The 22,785-nt window shown below is 52.4% G+C and overlaps 1 protein-coding gene across 1 annotated transcript in view; it reads right to left on the bottom strand.

The window, feature by feature from the left end:
• ENAM (enamelin) overlaps positions 1–21,283 on the bottom strand; it is a 75,121-nt gene extending 53,838 nt beyond the window's left edge. Inside the window, exons 1-11 of the mRNA XM_054987618.1 lie at positions 21,144–21,283; positions 20,744–20,890; positions 19,868–19,919; positions 19,092–19,202; positions 18,157–18,230; positions 17,776–17,881; positions 17,238–17,333; positions 16,667–16,771; positions 15,790–15,922; positions 15,275–15,366; positions 14,693–14,854 (exon numbers count right to left, since the gene is read on the bottom strand). Coding sequence (XP_054843593.1) covers positions 14,693–14,854; positions 15,275–15,366; positions 15,790–15,922; positions 16,667–16,771; positions 17,238–17,333; positions 17,776–17,881; positions 18,157–18,230; positions 19,092–19,202; positions 19,868–19,919; positions 20,744–20,890; positions 21,144–21,283 — 1,218 coding nt within the window. The remainder of the gene's footprint in view (positions 1–14,692; positions 14,855–15,274; positions 15,367–15,789; positions 15,923–16,666; positions 16,772–17,237; positions 17,334–17,775; positions 17,882–18,156; positions 18,231–19,091; positions 19,203–19,867; positions 19,920–20,743; positions 20,891–21,143) is intronic.
• Between the last annotated feature and the right edge of the window lie 1,502 nt (positions 21,284–22,785).

Here is a 22,785-nt window from a genome sequence, read left to right as displayed (position 1 = left end):
CATCTGTATTTTGGACCCCACATATCTTGGATCATGCATCTGTGATGCAACATTCAAAAACATAATGAGGGAAGTCTGGAAGGAGGTAGCATGTAAAAGGCGTCTGCAAAATAATGGAGCTGAGCAAGGAGGAATCATGGATGTGATGAGATGTGTACTGAGAAGACAATGTTTCACCAAGGGGTTATTTATTGTTCATGGCTGGAAGACCAGCATACCAGACTCACAGGGCTTTATTTCTGGGAAAAGAGGTGGTGGAACTCAGTGGGTTGCCCTCGGAGAAAATGGTCAGATGGCTAGTGGCCCCACCCCCTGATCTCCAGACAGAGGGGAGTTTAGATGGCCCTCCGTGCCACTCAGCAGCGTGGAGGGCAATCTAAGCTCCTCTCAGTCTGGAGATCAGGGGGCGGGGCCACTGGCCATGTGACCATTTTCAAGAGGTTCCGGACCTCCGTCCCCCCGTGTTCCGCCTGAAAAAAAGCCCTGCAGACTCATGTCCACGTGAATATGTCCCGCTTTTTAATTCAAGGCCCAATGTGCACTAAAAGAGTCTGAACAAGGGAGATACTTTCCTTCTGCCATTACTTGCTCAATGCCTAAGGAGCCAGCGGCTTAGGTTTTTATATATTAATTCTAGACTACAGCCACATATGGTTGAATAATGCACTGTTGTTGCACTAGAGCGATCATTTGCAAGTGGTATCATTATTGCTATAGCTCAAGGATACCACAATATCCCATTATGTACGTATGTTTCATTTGAAATGGGTGCTGGAGGAGAGTTTTGTGGATACCGTGGATGGCCAAAAAGACCAATAAGTGGGTACTGGATCAAATCAAGCCTGAATTTTCCCTAGAAGCAAAAATGACAAAACTGAGGCTATTGTACTTTGGTCACATCATGAGAAGACAAAATTCTCTGAAAAAGTCAATAAGGCCAGGAAGAGTGGAGGGCTGTAGGAAAAGAGTAAGACCCAAAACGCGATGGCTTGACTCCATCAATAAACCCACGTCCTCCGATTTGCAGGATCTGAGCAAGTTCTGTTCTGGAGGTCTTTCATTCATAGGGTTGCCGTAGGTCAGAGGTGACTTGATGGCACATAACACAACATGGATGGGTAACCCTAAGCAGTGGCCTACCTAAAAGCAGTCAGGGAACGTTGACTGAGCGCCAAGACACTGCTACAAGTTTAGAAGGAGCACGGATCCAGATGGGGTGAAACCCAGAAATCACGGAGAATAAAATTCAGGCAATTGTAGCCTCAAGCTTTTGCAATGCTACAAAATATTTAAAAGCCTCCCAAACAGCCAGCTATTTCAGATATCTGCAGACGGCAACTGTTTCACTCAAGAAGGGACGGGAGACCAGAGGCCAAAGAGGTAAGAAAACAGCGATTGGATTTGTGAGGATCCAGGAGGACAGAGCATCTAAGCAGCAAATGCCAAAAGGAGAAGACAAGACTTGACATAATCCTGCAGCTACGTGTGTATGGTGTGATGCAACAACAGAGGCAAGGCATCAGAACAACAGAAGCAAGGCATACAAACGACATCGCAGGACAGGGTTTTGCCAGATTCTGGTCAAGACATAGGAAAAGGGGCAGAATTCTGAAATAATGTCTTCTTTCTGAGCTGGGAAAGAGGGAGGGGAGAAGGTAGAAGATCAGATTTATACCTTGATGGGAAAAGTAGACATCTGGTCCTGCTCATGAAAAAGAGGGGCTTTGGGTGGGCAATGCAAATGGTTTAAATTGTGTCTTGATATGCTTCCGTGGTGGGTGAACCTTTGCTTGGGAATATGGCCCCTTCCCGGCATGCAGCTACGCTGCTAAAGCTGGGGGCATTAGTTGCCTCCCTGGAAGGAGGGAGGCAGCACCAGGCCTTCCTTTCAATCCAGGGTTGGGCTGGGAGGACGGAGACAAGGGCCTCGGGAGGCTGCTCCACCCTGCCCAGCTGCCATCGGGAAGAATCGCCCGGCCTGAGCAGAGCAAGTTTCTCTTGCTTCTGTAATTAAGACCTGTATTTGCCGTGGCATGTAACCTTTTGACTGTATTTCGATTGCATTGTACATCTGATTTTTTCATTAGGAACGTTTGCTGTCTGACGACGCTCTTGCCAAAGACCCGAAACAGGAGTTAAGCTGCCCTGTTGAGCGTCGGGCTGCGACTTCTTGCGGCAAGTCCCGCAGCTTCACTACGTTCTCCCGTCAGCGGAGAGGTGTCCAGTAATTCGGACGGAGACAGCACCGGGAGGAGCAAGAAGGATTAATTATTTAGACTTTAGACGTTCTTGTCTGCTGGACGTCTGCCTTTTTTGTACTTATTCCATTCTTGAGCACTTGGCACTTTAACACACTATAAACTTGTATCAATTGTGTAAATTGGTGGCGCTGAGTGTAAAATTATTGGTCCTTAGACTGATTCGCTGTAGGTTTATTATTGGTATTAGAAGCAGAGCAGGTGGCAATGTCCTCCCCTGCCTTAAGCCAGGTGGTATTAGTGGTGGAGCAGGTGGCAGTGCCCACCTCGTGCCTTCACCTGGCTGGGATCAGGCGCAGAGCAGGAGGCAAAGTCCTTCTTCCCTTCACCCAGCCGGGATAAGGAGCAAAGCAGGGGCCAATGCCTGCTACCAGAATGAGCCACTGAGCAGATGACAATGCCCACCGCTCTCCTTCACTGGGATCAGTGACGGAGGAGGAGCGAATGCCTGCCTGCCCGCCTTCTCCTTTCTAAAGCCCGTTGTATTCCCCCCCCCCCCCAAAACGGGCTTTGTTGCTAGTTCAAACATAATATGCCTAATACAGAATTGATGTCTATTATTTTGGATGGTTATAAAAATGATATGGAATGAACTCAGCATTTACTGCTGATAACATTATACTGCAGATACTGTTGTTGCTAACATGCCAGCAGAGGAGACCTGGTTTTAAATACTTTTGGCACCAGTGTTACCGCTAATGTGAGCAACTGAGCAATTGCTCACAGCTTCTGACTCCTCTGCTCACAGCTTCTCGGCTGAAGCTCCCAGGTACGAACTCCCAGGTGGCCCCGCCCTCCGCCTCTGCCAGCACCTGCGGGCAGGCCCAATAGGGAGGGAACCTCCACCTGCTGTGGCTGGCTTGGCCTCAAGGCGGGGCTAGAGAGCTTCTCCAACTGGCTTTCTAGCTGAGGAACGGAGAGGAGCCGAGCGATGGAGCCTGGCCTGACCAGTGCAGCATGAAACCGCTGGGATTCCCTCAGTCGTAGGGAGGGGAGGGGAGGCGAGGAGGGAGCACCTCAGCTGCCGCCACGGGGAAGGTGTCGTTTGGCCTCAGCACAGAAGGAGTCCCGCAAGAAGGATGTCGAGCAGCCCGTGCCCACCGATGGGCAGAGGAGGAGGAGGAGGAGAAGGCCCATGGGGTGCTGAAGGAAGATAACTGAGCTTTGTTGTTGATGAGGCCTCCTCCAAAGTGACTTTTACAGCCTGGAATGCCGACTCGGCCACGAATCGGATCTGGCTGCCCTGTCTCGGCAAGCTGAGCGTCTCCATCTAAGTGGAATCACTGGAGGTAGACTGGAGTAACTCTGCTTAGGATCGTGCAGTTGGGGGTTGATTTCAGCATGGCCGCTTGGGGGCTGGCTCCAGCTTGGCTCTCTCCTTTTCTTTTTCTTTTTTTTATTTTTATTTTTAATTTTAATAATTTTAATAACATTAACAGCTATCATCAAACCAAACAACAATATACTCAGATTAAAACCAAAGATGGATACAAGTTTGTCAGTATCTGTACAAGAAACCATTAACACTTATTTTAAATATGTAACAAACAGAACAATCTTAACAGTAGAGATATTAATAGTAATATAACAATCTGCACAAAAGGTCACCACAAACCCCACATTTCCTGGTAAGGTAGCTTTGTCAAAAGTAGATCATTTTTAGAAAGGCATTCGAGGAAAGGCTCCCACTTAACACAAAAATTCCAAGTACCCGTGGGGTTTTTCTGTAGGTATAGCTTTTCTGTTATTTTTTCCATTATTAGAAAATCCCATATCTTGTTGAACCAGGTGTTAATTGTAGGAACTGATTGTGACTTCCAAAATGAAGCAAGTGAGGATTTAGCTGCATGAAACAGTATAGTTATTAAATCCCTTCTAACAGAAGGGATATTGAGATCGTCCCAATTATCCAAAAAAAAAGAATTTCTGGTTTTAGAGGAATCTTATATGAAGTTATAAGTTCTACTTGATATAAAATCTTTTTCCAAAATTCGTTTACATACGTGCAGTTCCACCAACAATGTACATAATTACCTAGTTCCCCACATTGTTTCCAAGATAGGGGGGAACTTTTTGAATAGGCTTTTGGCAACTTATAGGGTGTGAGGTACCAGTAATTAATAATTTTGTATGATTGTAAATAAAGATTGATCACATGTGTATTAAATGAATTAGAGACCCAAATTCGTTCCCAATCAGTATTTGAAATAGTGATGGCCCAATCTTTTTGCCATCTGAAATATAGATTAGTATTGGTTGTGCTTGTTAAGTGTATTAGTAAGTTGTAAATTTTGGAAGTTAAACCTTTTCTTATGAATTCTTGAGCGGCAATAAAATGTTCCAACTCAGTTTTTGGTTTATTCATTATTTCTTTCAGCTTGATATCTTTTGAAAAATAGACGAATTGGAAGTAGGAGAACCAAGGAATTTTCTGTCCCATTTTTTCTTCTAATTTGTGCTTTTCTAACAAGCCAGTTTTTGTAGCAATATCAATTAAACGAGGGTTACTGTATTGATCTTTGGTTTTTAAATTGATTATCTTATAATTATATTTTGGATCTTCTTGCGAAGCAATGGTAGCAAAGCGAGATACCTTGGGGATTAATTTGTTTTTATATCTATCCCATATTTTTAAAATAGCTATTAAACATGGATTATGATTAATTTCTTTGGGTCTATCCTTTTCTTTTTCAAAGACTACTCCTTCTCTGTAGGATCACAGGATCACAGCCAGTCTTTGCCTCCCATGCCAAATCTGTTTCTGAAGCTAAAGTGAGCTTCCAAGGGCAGCTGGCACTGACTTGCCTTCTCTCTTGCTGTGGAAGCCGAGGGGAGGCCTCCTTGTTCACGGGGGAATCCATAGGTGCAGAATCAAGCAGGAAGCCTTAAAGATTTTACAGGGTTTGAATCCAGGGGCACCTTAGAGACCAACAAGATTTTCAGGATAGGAGCTTTCCGGAGTCTTAAAGGCTGATACCCGGAAAATCTCGTGGCACCCATAAGAGTTACAAAATCAGTGGTAGGGTCTGAGCTTTCGTGAGCCACAGCACACATCTTCAGATACCATCTGGATCTCCCTCCCTGAAAATCTTGTGGGTCTCTAAGGTGCTGCTGGATTTCACTCCTGCTGTTCTACTGCAGACCAGGAGGGCTACCAAACGGAAACTCTTTTGGTGCTTCAAAATCTCCTCTTTCGCTTTGCCCAAAACCAGGGGTTACCGGCCAGCTCCAGAGGTTTCAGTTTTGAGCCTGTTCACATTAACAGGCTTGCAACCTGCCGACGGGCTCAGTTTTAAGGCATCCTAATAATGACAGATCGAAGCATTCTAGAAATGTCTCCTCCTGTCATCCAGACGTCTTAAAGTTGAAGTTGTATTTCGCTTGTGAGCCACCTCATGCAGCTCTCTCTACAGGTGGTCCATAAATACTTGCAGGAAAAATCAGTTTCCAACCCTGTCTTTGCACGTCCTGTCCCTCTGAGCTGCAACACTGCGCAGTTCTTGTTTATTTGCCCCAGCAAACTGGCCAGTGGACTTCAGGCTATTGGAGTTGCATGCACAAAATAACTAGTCTAGAGGTGCCTTCAAGACTCACTTTTATTTCAGCGTGAGCCTCGGTGAGTCACTGCTCACTTCTTTGGATGTGGAAATCCAACTGAGAACCCTCCGTATGGGACAGGTCGGGCAGGGCGGGGATTAAGATCAAGGATGGATTCTGTCCTGAGTCTTTCAGGGGCAGATTCATTACGTGGGGAAAAGAAAACGTAAGAATGATTCTCAGGTTGATTTCCATAATAAAGAAATGATGATATCTGCAGAAGTCCGCCCTGACTTACAAAAGCTCATCTTGAAATGTATGTGCTAGTCGTTGAAGAAGCATTTTTCCTTATTGAGGCTATAAACAATAACATAAAAGCTATAGACAATAAACATAGAAGATTAAAAAAACACCACCTTCTAAAAAAAGACACACTAACAACACATAAACAAGGAAAAGAAAAAAAACCTAAAACTAAGCTACAATTTGAGTTGTAATTTTCTCTGCAATAAATATGAATCGTTTTCAAAGTCTTACTTATTTTAAGTTAAGCATAAGTTTTCTAAGTTTTTTCTATTGTTCATGATTCGTAATCCATAAATCCAGATATCATCAAGTCCCGATTATCTATTTCATGCAAAAAATCTATTCACCGTTTCCATTCAGTCAAAAATGGAATCAATAATAGATATGATGTAATCGATTTATTTTCCACACATAGTTATTGCATACTTTTGTTTATTACATACATTGAATTGAATTGAGATAAGAGTGGCTTCAATGACATACTTAGAGAGCCCGTGTGTTCTGCCGTTCCTTTCAAGACAGTTTGGTGTACTGGTTAACAGTGGTGGGGCTCTAATCTGGAGGACTGGGTTTGATTCCACACTCTTCCACTTAAAGCCAGCTGGGTGACCTTGGCTCAGTCACAGCTTCTAGGAGCTCTCTCAGCCCCACTCTTTGTGCACTGCTCTGAGTGGGCGAATACTTGACAGAGATGCTTTAGGCTGATCCTGCACTGGGCAGTGGGTTGGACTAGATGGTCTGTATGGCCCCTTCCAACTCTATGATTCTATGATTCTAAGTTGTCCTGACGGGTGGTATCTAAATCGATGATGATGATGAAGATGATGATGATGATGCAAGGTTTTCAAAGGTGTTGACCCACCGTCCCCAGCAGTACCTGCTCTGGTGGGGAGGATCTCACAAGGCTTTCAGGCCAAGGCCTTCCTTAGGCCTGGTTTCAGGACTCCTTTTAACGGGATGTGCAGGGATTGAATCCAGGGCTTCCTATTCTTGCATTACTGCTCAGTTTTGTATTATGCTTCAGATACCCATTTCAATCCATGCTGGGCCCACAGATGTTTTATTGCTGCAGATATTAGAGCTCTGCTTTCTGGAAGGTCTCCAAGAAATATAGCGTAGTGATGGGAAGGGGCCAGAGTTCAGGGTTGGACTGATCTTTCCCCTCGCCTTTGGAGTGCTTCATGCTGGGCAGGGCGGGCCAGTGGCCTGACTCTGGTGTTTTCATATATTGATCTGCTTTTGCTTCCCGAAGGACCCCCGGATTCCATGCCCATCCTCATCTCCTGGCTGAAGGAAGGAGGCCTCTTTCTCCAGAGCTCTACAGAAGGGGCTCCATCAGCAGGCAGCTGCTTAGACGTGGGAATCCCTTTCTGGGAACTGCAGCTAATTTCTCTTTGACTCCCTTGGATGAAGGTGTTGATCTCCCTCTGACCATGCGGGGGACAATTCTCTGCAGGGCAGCTCTGGTGGAAGGAGGCAGGTGTTGATAAATTGCCAAGGCACAGAAGACCCTGAGCTGTGCTGCTTTTCTCTCTCTGCCCAGGATGAAGACAATTATCTGCAGGACAGCACAGTGTAATAGTTGCAGGTGTTGGTAACGTCCTCCAGGCACAGAGGAGAAAGAGTTTAGATGCTGGTCTCTCTCTGCTCAGGCTGGAGACAATTCTCCCCACAGTACCACAGTTTAAAGGAGGCAGGGGTTGGTAAAGTGCTCCAGGCACTGAGGATGCTGGGCGGAGATGCTGGTCTCACTCTGTCCAGGATGGAGACAATTCTCCTCACGGCAGCACAGTTTAAAGGAGGCAGGGGTTGTTAAAGTGTTCCAGGCACAGAGGATGCTGGGCTGAGATGCTGGTCTCTCTCTGCCCAGGCTGGAGACAATTCTCCTCATGGCAGCACAGTTTGAAGGAGGCAGCTGTTGGTAAAGTGCTCCAGGCACAGAGGATACTGGGCTGAGATGCTGGTCTCTCTCTGCCCAGGATGGAGACAATTCTCCTCACGGCAGCACAGTTTAAAGGAGGCAGGGGTTGTTAAAGTGTTCCAGGCACAGAGGATGCTGGGCTGAGATGCTGGTCTCTCTCTGCCCAGGCTGGAGACAATTCTCCTCATGGCAGCACAGTTTGAAGGAGGCAGCTGTTGGTAAAGTGCTCCAGGCACAGAGGATACTGGGCTGAGATGCTGGTCTCTCTCTGCCCAGGATGGAGACAATTCTCCTCACGGCAGCACAGTTTGAAGGACGCAAGGGTTGGTAAAGTGCTTCAGGCACTGAAGACCATGAGCTGTGCTGCTTTTATCTCTCTGCCCAGGCTGAAGACAATTCTCCTTACGGCAGCACCGTTTGAAGGAGGCAGGGGTTGGTAATGTGCTCCAGGCACTGAGGATGCTGGGCGGAGATGCTGGTCTCTCTCTGCCCAGGCTGGAGACAATTTTCCTCATGGCAGCACAGTTTGAAGGAGGCAGGGGTTGTTGAAGTGCTCCAGGCACACAAGATGCTGGGCGGAGATGCTGGTCTCTCTCTGTCCAGGATGGAGACAATTCTCCTCACGGTACCACAGTTTAAAGGAGGCAGGGGTTAGTAAAGTGCTCCAGGCACTGAAGATGATGGGTGGAGATGCTGGAGTCTCTCTGCCCAGGCTAGAGACAATTCTCCGCCGGACAGCGCAGTTTGAAGGACGCAGCTGTTAGTAAGGTTCTTCAGGCACAGAGGACGCTGGCCTGAGCTCATGGCCTCTCTTTGCTCGTGCTGGATATCTTTCTTTGCAGGGCAGTGCAATTTGAAGGAGGCAAGTGCTTCAGGCGCAGAAGACATTGGGCAGAGATGCTGGTCTCTCTCTGCCCAGGCTGGAGACAATTCTCCTTATGGCTGCACAATTTAGTAGTGGCAGATGTTGGTCAAGTCACGGCAATTCTCCTCACGGCAGCGAGGTTTGAAGAAGGCAGCCTTTGGTAAAGTTCTCCAGGCACAGAGGATGCTGGGCTGTGATGTTGGCTCTCTGTGCCCAAGATGGAGACTATTCTTCTCACGGCAGCGCAGTTTGAAGAAGGCAGCTGTTGTTAAATTGCTCCAGTCACAGAGGAGGCAGAGGTGAGATGCTGGTCTCTCTCTGCCCAGGCTGGAGACAATTCTCCTCACTGTAGCGCAGTTTGAAGAAGGCAGCTGATAGTAAAGTGCCTCAAGCACAGAGGAGGCATAGCTGAGATGCTGGTCTCTCTCTGCCCAGACTGGAGACAATTCGCCTCACGACAGCACCATTTGAAGAAGGCAGCTGTTGGTAAAGTGCTCCAGGCATGGAGGAGGCTGGGCGGAGATGCTGGTCTCTCTCTGCCCAGACTGGAGACAATTCGCCTCACGGCAGCACCGTTTGAAGAAGGCAGCTGTTGTTAAATTGCTCCAGTCACAGAGGAGGCATAGTTGAGATGCTGGTCTCTCTCTGCCCAGGCTGGAGACAATTCTCCTCGCCTTAGCACAGTTTGAAGAAGGCAGCTGATGGTAAAGTGCCTCAAGCACAGAGGAGGCTGTGCTGAGATGCTGGTCTCTCTCTGCCAGGCTGGCTCTGCCCAGAATGGAGACAATTCTCCGCAGGGCAGCGCTGTTTGATAGAGGCAGATGTTGGTAAAGTGCCTCAAGGCAGAGGAGGCAGCGCTGAGGTGGAGGTTGCTGCCTGCGCCTGCTGGAAATGGTTGTCCTACTGCCGCCTCTCTGGTGGAGCCCGACGGAGGGCGCCGAGGAGTGAAGGCAGAGCTGAGCAGCTGGTCTCTCAGCACAGGAGTGAGGAGCCGCTCTCGATGGCTCCCAGAGAGGCTCGCTTTCAGGTGCTTGTGGTATGTGAAATGTTCAGTCTGCAGTCTGCTGTGATTGCCCACGAAGACACTCATGCTTCAGAAAAGCCACAAAAGAGTTCTGGCTGCGGGAAAATGTTTCAGTAACAAACCCCACTTTGGATAGGACCTAAGAGGACCCCGTGGAAGTCTTTTGCCTGTGGGAAAACTTTCAACCTGAGCTCCGTCCTCATTCAGCACTTGACCGCCCACCGGGTAGAGAAATATAGAGTTACCATTCCGCCACTCGGACTCAGGATTTTCCCCTTCCAGCCTCCGTCCGCTGCCACCTCTCACCTGAGCGGTGGAGGGAGAGGCACACGAAACAGCTCACAAGCCTCCGGAGCACCTCCCAGGGCTCTCCGGAACATTTCCACGTCACACTGGGCATGATGTCATGCCCAGCGTGACTTGGCAGTGCAAGGTTGCCCCACGGCCTGTTTGATAACAATAGGCACCCGAGATTCTATCAGGGCCCTGTTTTTTCCGAATTGGCCGCGGGATAACCTGTTGCTTCTGCAGTGCGCAGACATGACATCACTCTCTGCGCAGTGCAGAAGTGTGGGGTCCCACTGGGGCCAATTTGATAAAAGTAGGCCTCCAGAATGAGATTGGAGGCCCATTTTTACCCAATTGGCTCCGGCGCGACCCATTGCTTCAGCGTTGTGCCAGAAAAGACGTTATTTCCAGCTCAACGCTGAAGCGTGGGGTCCCACTGGGGCGAAGTTGATCAACATAGGCTCTTCAGACTAGATTGGGGGTCCTACTTTACCTAATTGGCCCCAGTGTGACCGGTCATTTCCCCGTCCCGCTGGGAACGACGTCATTCCCACCGTGATGGGGAAAGGCTTTGTCACACCAGGAGATGATTTGATAAAAATCAGCCTCCAAGACTTGATCAGGGGCCTATTTTTAACAGATCGTCCCCTGGTGTGACCTGTCGCTTCTCCGTCGCGCTGGGAAAGACATCGTTCCCAGCATGACGCAGAAGCATTCGGAAGCACACATGCTCTCTGCGCGCATGCAAGGTGAGTACTTCCGCTGCACCCTCCTTCTCCCCTCCCCTGCTCTGAGCCGCAGGGCACTTGGCAACCCTAGAGAAAAGCCATCCCAAATGGCCAGATGGAAAGCCTCAGTCACCACTCCGATCTGAACTCACCCCTGAGAATCCACTCTGCAGAGAGCCGCCATCACTGTCAGATTGTGGGAAGCCAGAAATCGCACATCCTTAATCGCCAGCAAGAATAACTGTTTTAAATCTTTGGGGGCTTTAAAGTCCTATTGGACTTTACTGAAGCATTGAAACAGCAAGTCTGCTGTTTGGTCTGCTAGCTTGCTATTTTTTACTCTTCTGGGGGTGGCAGAGTGTGTCTTAGAGTGGGGCTGTGGCTTGGAGTGGGCACTTTTAGTGCCCGCCTGGTCCTTGCCAGGGAAGGGGTGGGCACCTGGTCTGGCACAGGGGTGGGTATCCCCTCTGAACAGGGAGGGGAGCTATTGGGCCGTGTGCCCACCGTTAGGGGCCCACCGTTGTGGCGTTTTTTCCTCTCTGTCTGGTAAATCCCCATTGGGGGTGGGAGTGGTTTTGGAGGGGGCAGCGGATGGATCGGCAGTCCGTGATTGGCTGCTCCTGTGTGTGCCACTCACAGGGGGCTCAAGGGCTGCCAATGCAGGATTGGTGGGTGGTGCTGGGAGTCTCCGGGCGATTCCAGGGGATTCAGGTTCCTCCTGTTGAGGGTGAAGCTGGTTAAGGTAACGAGATGGAGGAGGAAGAAACCAAGGGTGAGGTTTAAAATATTACAGGATGAGAAAAAATGAGGAGAACTGGCTGTGCCAAACTTTAAGTTATATCACCAAGGGGCAGCCCTGGCTTGGATGTCTGACTGGATTATGATGAATCCACGTAGTAGACGTATCCAACTGGAGACAGAGAGTGCCAAGGAAGGGATCGACAACTATCTACGGCTCAAGAAATCACTGAAATCTATTCAAAAACAGGATGGGACTAAGTCCATACTAAGAGATGGACTCCTTAAAACATGGTTTCAATGTAGAAACACACCGAGCCCGCCAATTTCCCCCTTGATGTCGCCCAGAAATGCATTCTATGATGCAGCCACCAGAAGCAGAATCCATCAGCCCAGCTATGAGTCAACGACTGATGAGAAAGGTAATATCTGGCAAGGAAGTCAAGCTCAACATACATATATTCCAGGACTGATGGATCGCCAAACGAGTCGAGGCTCAAAGAGCAATGTAAGAAACAAGGCTGTTAATTAAGGGAGGAAACTGAATGGGAACTATGAATATCTGGAGATCTGAAATCTCCTAGGGAAAATTTATAAAATATGATTGTAATACAACACAGAAACGGAGCAAGTCAAAACCTGTATGATAAAATGGATGGAAAAATTGGGAGAAACTATTATGATGAACCTACGGGAAGATCTGTGGACCATGGATATAAAATTTTCAGCCCATCCATTACTAAGAGAAAACAGGTATAAAATGTTTTTAGATGGTATATTACTCCTAAAGACGTTGCGCAAACTACGAAGTGCTAATGCTGGAAATGTCAGTGCATGGATGCAACATCTTACCACATGTGGTGGACTTGTAAGAAAGAGCAAAAATATTGGATAAAGAAAATACACAAGGAAATGCAGAAGATTTTGAAAACGGCGGTTTGCGTGGAATCCAAAAAACATGTCATTAAATATCCTACGAAATAATCTCAGAAAAGAGCCAGGAGACCTTGTTCGCTACATGCGACAGCCGCTAGAGTGCGAGATGCAGCGAGATGCCTCTCCTGAAGTGTCTGAGGGGACAGAGAAGGGTCATGAATACGACGCAAGGGCCCAATTAACTGCTCGTGTCCCCAAGAGCTCAAAAATGGGACGTGGGGGGAAATGGAGAGATTTCTTTGATTACTTAGCCCAGAACTAATATTAATTAAGGGAACTTTGCATCAAGAGAAAGGGATGGCACACAGGAAAGGATTGGTGAAATAGTTGATACTACCTTTTGTATAAGTAAGGAAAGGAAGGAGATTTACTATACAACTAAGTTTTATCAACTGAATTCAATTTTAAATGTAGTGCCTGTTTGTTAGAATTTAGTTACAGAGATATTATTTAAGTTAGTATAAGTCTCAAATTAATTTCAATTACTGCCTGAATAAGCTTTATTATGCATTTTTATTGTTATATCTAATCTTTCCTTTTAAAGAAAATGTTCAAAAAAAACCCCAATTCTATTTATTCTTGTGGACAATTAAGGGTGTATGATTTCTGGCTTCCCACAGTCGGGACAGGTTTATGGCTGTGTAGATTCTCTGAATTTATAGTGGGTGAAGGTTTCCCTACAATCCCTGCATTTGGGATGGATTCTCTCCCGCGTGGGGTCTAATGTGCCCGAGAAGGAGGTCTTTTAAGGAAGGACCTTGAATGGTCCTTTTGCCACAGGCAAAAGACCTACAGGGTTTGTTTCTTGTGTGCCCTCTTGGGACCTGGGATTGGTTACTGAAACATTTTCCTGCAGTCGGAACTCCTGTGTGGCTTCTCTAAAGCATGCGTGTTTTCGTGGGCAACGACAGCGGATTGCACACTGAAGCTATTCCCATACCACAAGCGCTTGAAATGGCTTCTCTGCACTGCCTTGCCCGGCCTGCGAAAGAAAGCAGAAAGGGAAGATTTTAGTCCACTGGTCCAACCTTCGGCATGCCATGTTCCTTCAGGGAACCACGCCCCTGTGAAGATGCCTACAGTCAGAGGAAATGGTGCCAGGCCATTGGCCGGTCGAGGAATGAATGAGGGACTGCCCCCTCCCCCACCACCCTCCTGGTGGGGGAGGGACTGCCCTCCCTCCCCCACCAGCAGCCCTTCCCTCTTCTTTCCCCCATGGTTCCCTTCTTTGTTCCCTTTCTTGGGGTTTTGTGGTTGGGGAAGCTTCTTTTTACAGTAACAACAGCACCAAAAATAGTCCTCAGTCTCAGATCCGTGCAGGACCCTGCCTGAGAGAGGCACTTTCTCTGGCTTTCCTTGTTTTCAAGGGGAGAGAGGCAAAGGGCCAGGACTCAGGTGACCGACTGCTTGGAGGGAAAAGCTGTTTCCTCCAGTCGTGTTGGCAACCCTCCTCAGTAGCTGAGCCTCAGCTTTGCATGCCGAAGTCGGGATTGCTCTCCGGCTCTCCTTTCCCAGGAGAGGCCGGCTTCTTTCTTCCTTCCCACCTCCCAGAGGGCGAAGACAAAGAGGCCTCTGCTAAGTGGGCCGGGCAGCACCAGGAGACCGCTTGCTCAAGGGCAGGCGACACCGAGGACCCTTTTCCTTAAAGAAACCAAAGCGGGTCCATCTTTGGCCTGGGACCGGTCTGTTGTGTCAAGGGTCAGTTTCAGATGTCGGGCTGAAGAGAGGGAAGGGGGCTTGGGGGCTCCCATGGACCAAGGAAAACTTCAAGGGGGGGCCTTGAGGGGAGCAGCAGCAGCAGTCCTTCTCGGGAGGTGGCTGTCTTTATAATCCCCCACCCATTCTGCTGGGAAATGGCCTTACCTGCTGGTCAGAGGAGGAGTTGGAGTTCAGGGGGGACGTTGCTGGTGTTACGATAGTCAATAGCGACTAACGCAAGTCCCGCCCTGAGTTCTCTTTCCTGTAGATGTGAACCAAAAAGACCCCAGATCACCCCAATTCTTCTTTTCCCATCACATCGGGAGGGGGTTGCTTCCACCCATGCCCCCACCCACCCTGAAGGCCCCTCGCCAGGTGGCCCCACTTGCTCACCTCCTCCTCGTCATCCAAAACTGCCTGGGCCTGGCCGAGGAGGGAGAGGACCACGAAGGCGGCTCCCTCCCTCACCCAGTCCGGGCCCAGGCAGACGATGAAGTCCCAGCAGGCCAGGAGGCATTGTGAGAGCTGCTCCTCACTCAGGCAGGCCTGGAAGTGCTGCAAAGAGAAGTCCCCCTCAGCGGCGGCTCACTCTCTCCCGGACACAAGGGGAGTGGCCTGGACACCTGACCCTGCGGAGCCCCCCCCCCCGGCTTGGCCCCCCCCCACCTCTGCCTAGCCCCCTTTCAGCAGAGAGGCCAGAAGCTCCTCCTCTCATCCCGCTACGCTCCTGAGGGCGAGGGAAATGGAAAGCCAGGTGTCAGCGGAAGGGGAAGAAGCGTGGAAAGGGTGAGTCCTGACTGCAAGCGAGGAGAGGCCTGTGTCTCTTTGCACCGCTGGCTAAAGAATTCCTGGCCGTGACTGTCAGGCTTCTGGAGGGGAAGGGCATAAGGACCCCATTCGCCCGGGACCCTCCCTTCTCAAGAGAGCTGTCTTGGAAAAAGACCCCTGCCAGCACCGCCACAAGGTTCTCCTTACCTTTCCCATAGAGATGACATTCTGGTACTGGGACCTCCAGGCCTGCCCGTCCTCTGCCTTCCACCTCAGGCGGCGCCCCCTCCGGCCCAGCCCTGGCAGGAAGAAAGCTCACGTTCAGCCTCGGCTGCCCTGACCGGCACAGCTTCCCGTCCTTCTCCTCTGGGTCTCTGTCTCTCTCCCCCCCCATCTGAGCCCCCTCCCCTCCAGCCCCCCTTTCTCCCTGACTCCCTCCTGAGTTGCTGTCGCAGAGCTCTGAGGCAAGACTCGAGAAATGCAAGGGCTGCGAGGGGTGCGTGAAGGTTCCCCTTCCGTGTGGACTCAAGGGGTGGGGTCTTGGGAGGAAGCGTGTCAGGGAGGGTCCTGGCTCTGCTACTGTGCATGGAAAGAGCCACATTTTCAGAAGATGCATCCTTGCATAAGGGCCATGAAGTCCATGGGCATGAAGGGAAACTGCAAGCACAGTTGGTTGAGCGATCTCAAAGGTCAGCTGGCCTCCTCCATCCCGGTTGACTTACCCTTCTGGCCCAGCAAGCTGTCATAGAGCTGGCCCACGGACTCCCTGGCTTGCTCCCGAATCCTGGGTTCGGGATCCACCAGGGAGAGGGCCAGTGGGGCCAGAAGGTGGCCGATGTCGGGCTCGAAGAAGTCCTAGAGGGAGGGGAAAGAAGAGGCGTCTTTTCCAACCCACAAAGAACCCTGGGCTTGACTCTGACGTCCCACCTTGTGGGCCTTTGAGGGTCTGAATGGGGCCCCAGTTCTTAGCACTGAGCACCCTCGTCCTGTCGAGGCGGTCCAGGGGCAAGGCAGGGGCCTCTGTCTGCTCTCTGCATTCTCTGCTCTGCGGCGGGTGGTGCCTCTCTTTTGGGACCCAGAATGCGATTCTCAGGGATATCCACTTGTTTGTCATCACCCCCTCCCTTCTCAGCCTCTCTCTCCATCCTCCCCTTAGAAACACCCTTTCTTTCTAGGGCAACCCCTTTGGGGTGGACTACATTCTCACTGCCACAAACATCTGAAGCCTCATTTTGCCTGCTGACCTGCACTGGCTCAGTCGGCTCTTGCTGGTTCCTCTGCACTGACCCCTCACCCTTTGCATCCCCCCTCCCTCAGAGCCGTGTCCTCTGCTCCAAAGTCTGCACATGGCGTCTCCTGGAGCTCTGCCCCCACCCCGAATGCGGATTAGGATGCCCAGCGGAAGGGCTCCTTTTGGGATTCTGTGCTCCAGCCAAGGAGAGGGCAGCAAAGCCTCTCCCGGAAGGAGTCCAAAGGGCTCGGCAGGAGCATGGGCTGAGAGCCAGGCCAAGGGAGCCCCCACAGAGACAAGGACCTTGGCAAGTGAGACCAAGCCTTCCCCCTCCCCCCGCTCCCCCCAAACCCCAGACAGACACTTACATGAAAAGCCAGGAGGCGGCAGGCATAGGACAGCAGGGAGCTGTACAGGGAGAGGGCTGTTGATCTCACCCCTGCCCGCCTGTTCTGCATCCAGTAGGACAGATGCTGTGGAAAGAAGCAACGCTTCGGAATCAGGCCCCCAGCTCTGTGCCTACCGCTGTGCCCACCCAGGACTTTGCTCCTCTGCAGAGAAATCTCCTCCTGTGAGATATCTGCCTGCATCCATTCTGGGATTGTGACCTCAGGACAGGGGGAAGAAAGGAAGGCACCACTTCTTCCCGGACAAGTTCCTGTGCCTTGCCCAGAGAAACTGGAGGATGGGTCAGCCCCAAAGGTCCATTCTCCCAGCTACACCCCACACAGGACCAGTCCACACGTGGCTTCACCGTGCTTAGATTCCAGGCACAACAGGAGAGGCTCCCAGGAACCTCTCTGGGGCAACGGCCGGGCGACCTCATGAGGTGGGGAGTTCCAGCGTGGCCAGTGGGGAAGTGGAGGGGACGGCCTCTCCTGGCCCCCAGGGATCGTCTCTTCCCTGGTTGCTCCGTCCCCTCTTCTCTTACACACTTACGTCAAGTAGTCCCACCAGGTGCAGAACAGAGGGCAGCCCCCTGTACAGTCCCTGCAGCATTTCCAGCAGGGCCTCCTCTGCCTCGCGATGGAGGGTCTGAAAGGAAAGAGGGGAGCAGCAAAGTCACTTGCTTGCTTTCCTGTCCAAACAACCCTCCGTTGGAATTGGGCTCATGGCTGGTGGAGGCACTGCAGCTGAGGCCTCTTTCCCAACCACCACCACCCCCTTTCAGATCTGAGAAGCAAAAGAATTCCTTGGAAGGCCTTTTGGATCCAAGGCTCCCAACAGACAAGAAGTGGCCTGCCTCTGGAGCTGTCTGTTTAGTGCCCTGAGGCCTGGAGGCTTGGCTCTTCATCTCGAAGTCCTGGGGGCGAGCAGAGAGGCTGGGGACAGTCGCTACCAGACCTGGATCGCTCGCTTGCCCCTTGGGCGGTCCCTGGAGGGCTCCTGCTGGTTGGGGATTCTGGTTGCGGCAGCCCTGGGTTCCCCAACAGAGGACAACCCCTCCTCCCAGAAAGCCACTCCGGCAGGAACATACCTGGCTGGCTGCATCCTGGTGGCCTGGGCTTTCTCCGATGATGACCCGGAAAGCCCAGGCCACTATGGACCTTTCCAGGTCCCACGAGAGGGCGGGCAGGAAGTGGCTGGCAAGGAAGAGGAGAAATGATTGGACTCTGCCGTGCATGGGAGGGAACGAACTCTCTGGGCCTGCCCCCCCATCCAACCCAACGCCTAGCCAAAGCCCCAGGTCCACACGCTGACTGAGGGGGACCGGCAGCAAAGCCCACCCACGAGAGGCCAGTCGGGGCAGAGAAGCCAAAGGGGGCATCTGGATCCAAGGGCCGGCCTTCCTCGGGTGCTCAAATGTCTCCTGAGCCCTTGCTGGCCAGGAAGAATCATTCCCCCAAGAGAGGCATACCTGAGGCTGGTGATGGCCTTAAGGCACTGGAGGAGCAGGGGCGAGGTGGTGAAGAAGTCGGACATCATGATGTCCTAGGAGAGACGAAGAGGCAAACACAGCTGCCCGTAGCCCCTAGCAGCCCCACGAGCACTCCTGTCTCCCGCTCTCTCCACCCCACAGGAGTGGGTCTTGGCTCTTGGGCCTTCCTTAGCACTGCGCACAAATCCTCAGAGCAGGAATTAGTCTCTTGGAAGGGAATGCATTGCGGGACTCAAATGCCTCCCGCTCAAATCACAACCCCAAGATCACTCAGAATACAAAAAGCCAGAAAACAGTGGACGGAATGCTGAATCCCAGCCAATGGCCGGCAGGCAAGGATGTCCGGGAGAGGAGAGTCCGTCCCAGAGAGGCGGCCTGCCCCCCCACCCCACAGTCTCTCTCCTGGACTCTCGGGCCTCCCATCCCTGAGAAGGAGGCCCTCCACATAGCCGCCTCACCATCAGGCAGCTTCCCATCTCAGCAGGCTGTCCACGGGAGCTGAGAAGCTCACTTTGAAGTCCACCGGACGGATAAAGCCCTGGTGGGAAAAGCACGCACCCCCACCTGCCCCGTGTGCAGCAAGACTGCGGGAGAGGTGGGCACGAGCCTCCACCGCATGTCGGTTGCCTTCTCCATCAGAGACATTGCCTTCTCTGGGGAGACAGTAGCCCTGCCCAACCTGTGCCAGTGGCCCTCGCCCTGCTCTCTCTCGCTCCTTCCACGGGAGGGTGGCCAGGCCATTTTCCTGAGCTCCTTTGGCCTCCTGGTCGGCCCCCAGGAAGAGACACAACGTCTTCCCTCCCGCTTCTCTCTGCTCCAGCCACAAGCCGGCCTTGCCCCCATCTGTCCCCCTCCTCCCCTCCGATCTCCTACCGCCCTGTTCCCACTGGAAGTGGCTCTTGAATTCCACTCACTTTGATCTTCTCCACCACCTCTTCCTTCGGGCAGGGGAGATGGTATTTCCCCTGCCGCTTCCCCTGCTCCGCCAGGCAGATCACATTGGCCAAGAACTCACTGCTCACTCCCTGGAAGTAGCAAGAGTCAGGCTGTTAGCAGGGCAGGGACCACCCCGGGGCCCACGCTGAGGTGATGGGCCCAGGGTGTCCTCACGTTTCCATCGAGATTCTCTGAAGGAGTCCCTCTCGCTTGAGAGTGGTTGATCCCCCATCCCAAACAGGCCTCTGAAGAAGCGGGGGGGTGGGGGGGTGTGCCTCCTACCACTCCTTGCCTTCCTGGCCCAGGGAAGAACAGCAGGCTGAGCCAGCCGGATTTGCTCCCTGGCCAAATATCCCTTCTGGCCACCTTGGAGGCCTCTGGGTATTACCTAGGGGGAGACGGGGAGCAGACCGCAGCCTTCGGAGGCAGAAGCACTCCGGAAGCCAGCAAAGAAGCTTTCTTCACCAAAGGGACCAGGATTTGGGGCTCCAAAACGCCCTCTTCTTCTGCCAGTACCCTGCACCCAGCAGCCAGATGGGCAGACAGGGCCCCTGTGCGTCTGGCCTGACCTGGCTGCCAAGCGGCCTTTCTGTGGGGTTTGGGGTTTTCTGCTCTTTGACGGAGGGGTTGCAGGACACCAAAGGGAGTGGGAGAAGAGGGGTGGTATTGGGGGTCCCTGGAGGCTCAGCCAGGGAATGGAAATTGCCCTGGGCCTTCTGGAGGGATACGGATGCCGGGCGGGGGGGGGGGTTACCTGGCCACGCCCTCTCATGTGGTCCCGGATGGCCTTCTTGAGGGCCCTTTGCCTTCCGGAAGTACAGGCTTTTAAAAGTTGGGAAGAAAGAGATGGAGGAGACAGTGAGACCGGGAAGAGTGGTGCTTCCTTCCACCTTCCAAGCTGTCTTCCCCGTCACCCCTCTCCATGGGCTTCCACACAGCTTAGAGCAGTCACACAGTCTCCTCAGGGGTCCGGATGGATCAGCGGGGGTGGGGGGTGGGATCCTCTTTGCTGACCTCACGGGCTCCCCCTGCTGTTTTGAGGACAGTAGAGCAGGCTACCCTTGGGGGTGAGTCCAGGGATTTCACTCCCCTTTGCCCCTCTCGACACAGCAGGGGGACACGGGCTGGGGGTGGGGTGGGGGTGACAGCCCCTCCGGGCTTTCTTGGGCCTGCTTAGGCAAGGGAGACCTCCCCTTCCCCAGAAGCCAGGGAAAGTCTGGGGAAGAAGACTTCAGGTGGATCTGCTTTCTGCTGTCTTTGGCCTCTTCCTTCTCCTCGAACGGGTCCGTCAGCCCGAGGATTGCATGCTATGGCCTGGGCCGGGAGCCTCACCAGCAAGGAGGTTTCTATCTGGCTTCAGCATTGGCCCCACATCCTGCAGCATCAGCCAGCTGAGCGAGGCTCCTAAGAGCTCCAGGGAGGGCCCACTCTGATCTCTCTCTCTCTCTCTCTCTCTCTCTCTCTCTGCCTGGTGTAGTCCCCAGCACCGCCAGGGTTCTGCAATCTACACCCTGGAGAGCTGGAAGGGTCCTGGGGTGGCTGGTGCTGGGCAGGGTGGGAGCCTGAGCTTTGTAGAGCAGGTGGGGAGGCCACAGGGAAGCAACCCCCCCCCCCCCCGGCCAGGACTGACGGATCAGCCTCGTCCCCCGACACACTCCCCAGGGCCCACAGCATCTCCTCACCAGGCACTGCCTGAGGCTGCGGCGGCTCCTCATTGGTGGGCAGGGGGAAGATTTTACTCCCCCCCCCACACCATCGCGCCACTCGTCGGCGAAGCCTAGGAGAGAGCAAGAAGGTGAGAAGCGGGCCTGGCAGCCTCCTCGCTCTCTTGGGGCGCTTGCCGTGGTTTGGGGCTGCTGGAAACTCTGGGCCTGGCAGGCACTGGTGGTCCCCTGGAAGGATTGTGTGATGGGCACCTCAGGGAACCCTCAACTCTGGGCTTTCCTGGGGGTTTCCGGGTGACCTTTCTCTGAACAGGGAGGGCAGCTCTCCCCTCTGCTCGGCTGGGGAGGGGGAAGCCCGGTGTCTACTTCTGCTCTGCTGTTCTCCCCCCTTCACAGCCCAGGCCTGCTTGCAGCGTGTCCTGCTGTCGCCTGCTGCCTCGCCTCCTCTCTTCTGCCTCTTCCTCCACACCAATTCGATGCAGAGGCCGTGAGGCATTCTTGATCATGGTTCGATACAATCCTTATTGATCGATTGACTTGGTTTATACCCCACTTTTCTTCCCCGGGGGCCGGGGATCCAAAGTGGCATACATCTTCTCCAATTTGTGCTCACAACTTTGTGAGGTAGCTTAGGGTGCGAGTATATGACTGGCCCAATGGTACCCAGCCGATGTGAGAGGCTGGTGAGCATTCAACCCTCAGTGCTTCCCAGTCAGAGTCCCTAACAACAGCCCTGAAAGGTAGGCCGTTGTGAGTCATCCCCCGATTGCTGAGAAGGGGCATGCCGAAGGGGAATTGGTGTCTGAAGAGGGATTTCAGCCCTCCCTCTCCCACGTCACGTCAGCCTTTCTGCTGCAGCAACTGCTTTCTGCAGCTCACGGTCTGATGGGGCACTGAAAACTCTGAAACAAATCCAGCTTTCCAATGGCCGACTGCCAGGAGTGAAGGCAGGTGTTCAACGAAGGCCGATGAGCCCCCCATGTCTCATGGCTTGCCTGACGGCAATGGGGCCTCTGTGCGTGCGGAGGAGCATCACAAGCACAGCTTTTCTTCCCTGCCTAGAAAACCTGGGGGTTGCCTGGGATGGAGAGCTGGGGGCCCCTTGTGGACAGGTGGGAGGAGGAGAAGCCCCTTCCAGGGCAGAAGGTCTGGCGAGGAGTCCCAGGTAGCCTCGTGGGGGCCTGAGCATCCCTTTGCTGAGAGCCCTCCCTGGCTGGGGGAGAAAGGGAGGAAGGAGGAAGGGAGGAGGGGAGAGGCAAACAGATGAAATGAGAGGAAATCTCACTTACATCAAGAGGTGCTTACTCCTGGAATAAGCCATCTGGAAGAAGACCAAAGAGCAAGAAAGGCTATTAGTCCCAAGCGGAGAAGAATGGCTAGTGAGCCGCAGTCGCTAAACTGCAGCCCAGAAGGCATACAGAACCCGAAAGAGAAGAGCATCAGCATGGCTGAGAGAGGGCCACCTAGTCCCTGTTTGAAACCCTCTGGCGGAGGAGAGCTCGCCACTTCCCGAGGGAGCCTGTTCCACTGAGGAACTACTCCAGCTCTCTGGAAGTGCTTCCTAATGGTTAGCCAGACACTTTTTTGCTTTAATTTTCGCCCACTGGTTCCGGTCCAATCCTCTGGTTCAAGAGAAAAGAACTTGGCTCCGTTCCCTGTGTGACAGCCCTTTAAATACTTGAAGAGGGCTGTCGTTTCACCTCCGGTCCTCTCCTCCCCAGGAGAAACAGACCCAGCTCCTTCAACCTTCCCCGATAGGACTTGAGCTCCAGAACTCCCCGGCCATCTTGTTCGCTTCCTTCGGACCCCTGCTGGCTTCTCAACAGCCTTCTGCAACGGTGGGGCCCCAAACAGAACACAACACTCAAGACTAAGCAGAGCCGCGTGAAGGGAAACTGTGACTCCACCGTGATCTGGACCGCAGGGGTGTGATGCTGCCCCCCCCCCAACTGCATCTCCTCCTTAGCTGCCTCCTCTCTCTGCTGACTTGCTTTCAGGGGATGGTCTG

The sequence above is a fragment of the Eublepharis macularius genome, chromosome 8, assembly GCF_028583425.1.
Source record: "Eublepharis macularius isolate TG4126 chromosome 8, MPM_Emac_v1.0, whole genome shotgun sequence".
NCBI lineage: Eukaryota > Metazoa > Chordata > Lepidosauria > Squamata > Eublepharidae > Eublepharis > Eublepharis macularius.
The sequence above is the reverse complement of the archived record's forward strand: the minus strand, read 5'-3'. Positions and strand labels throughout refer to the sequence as shown.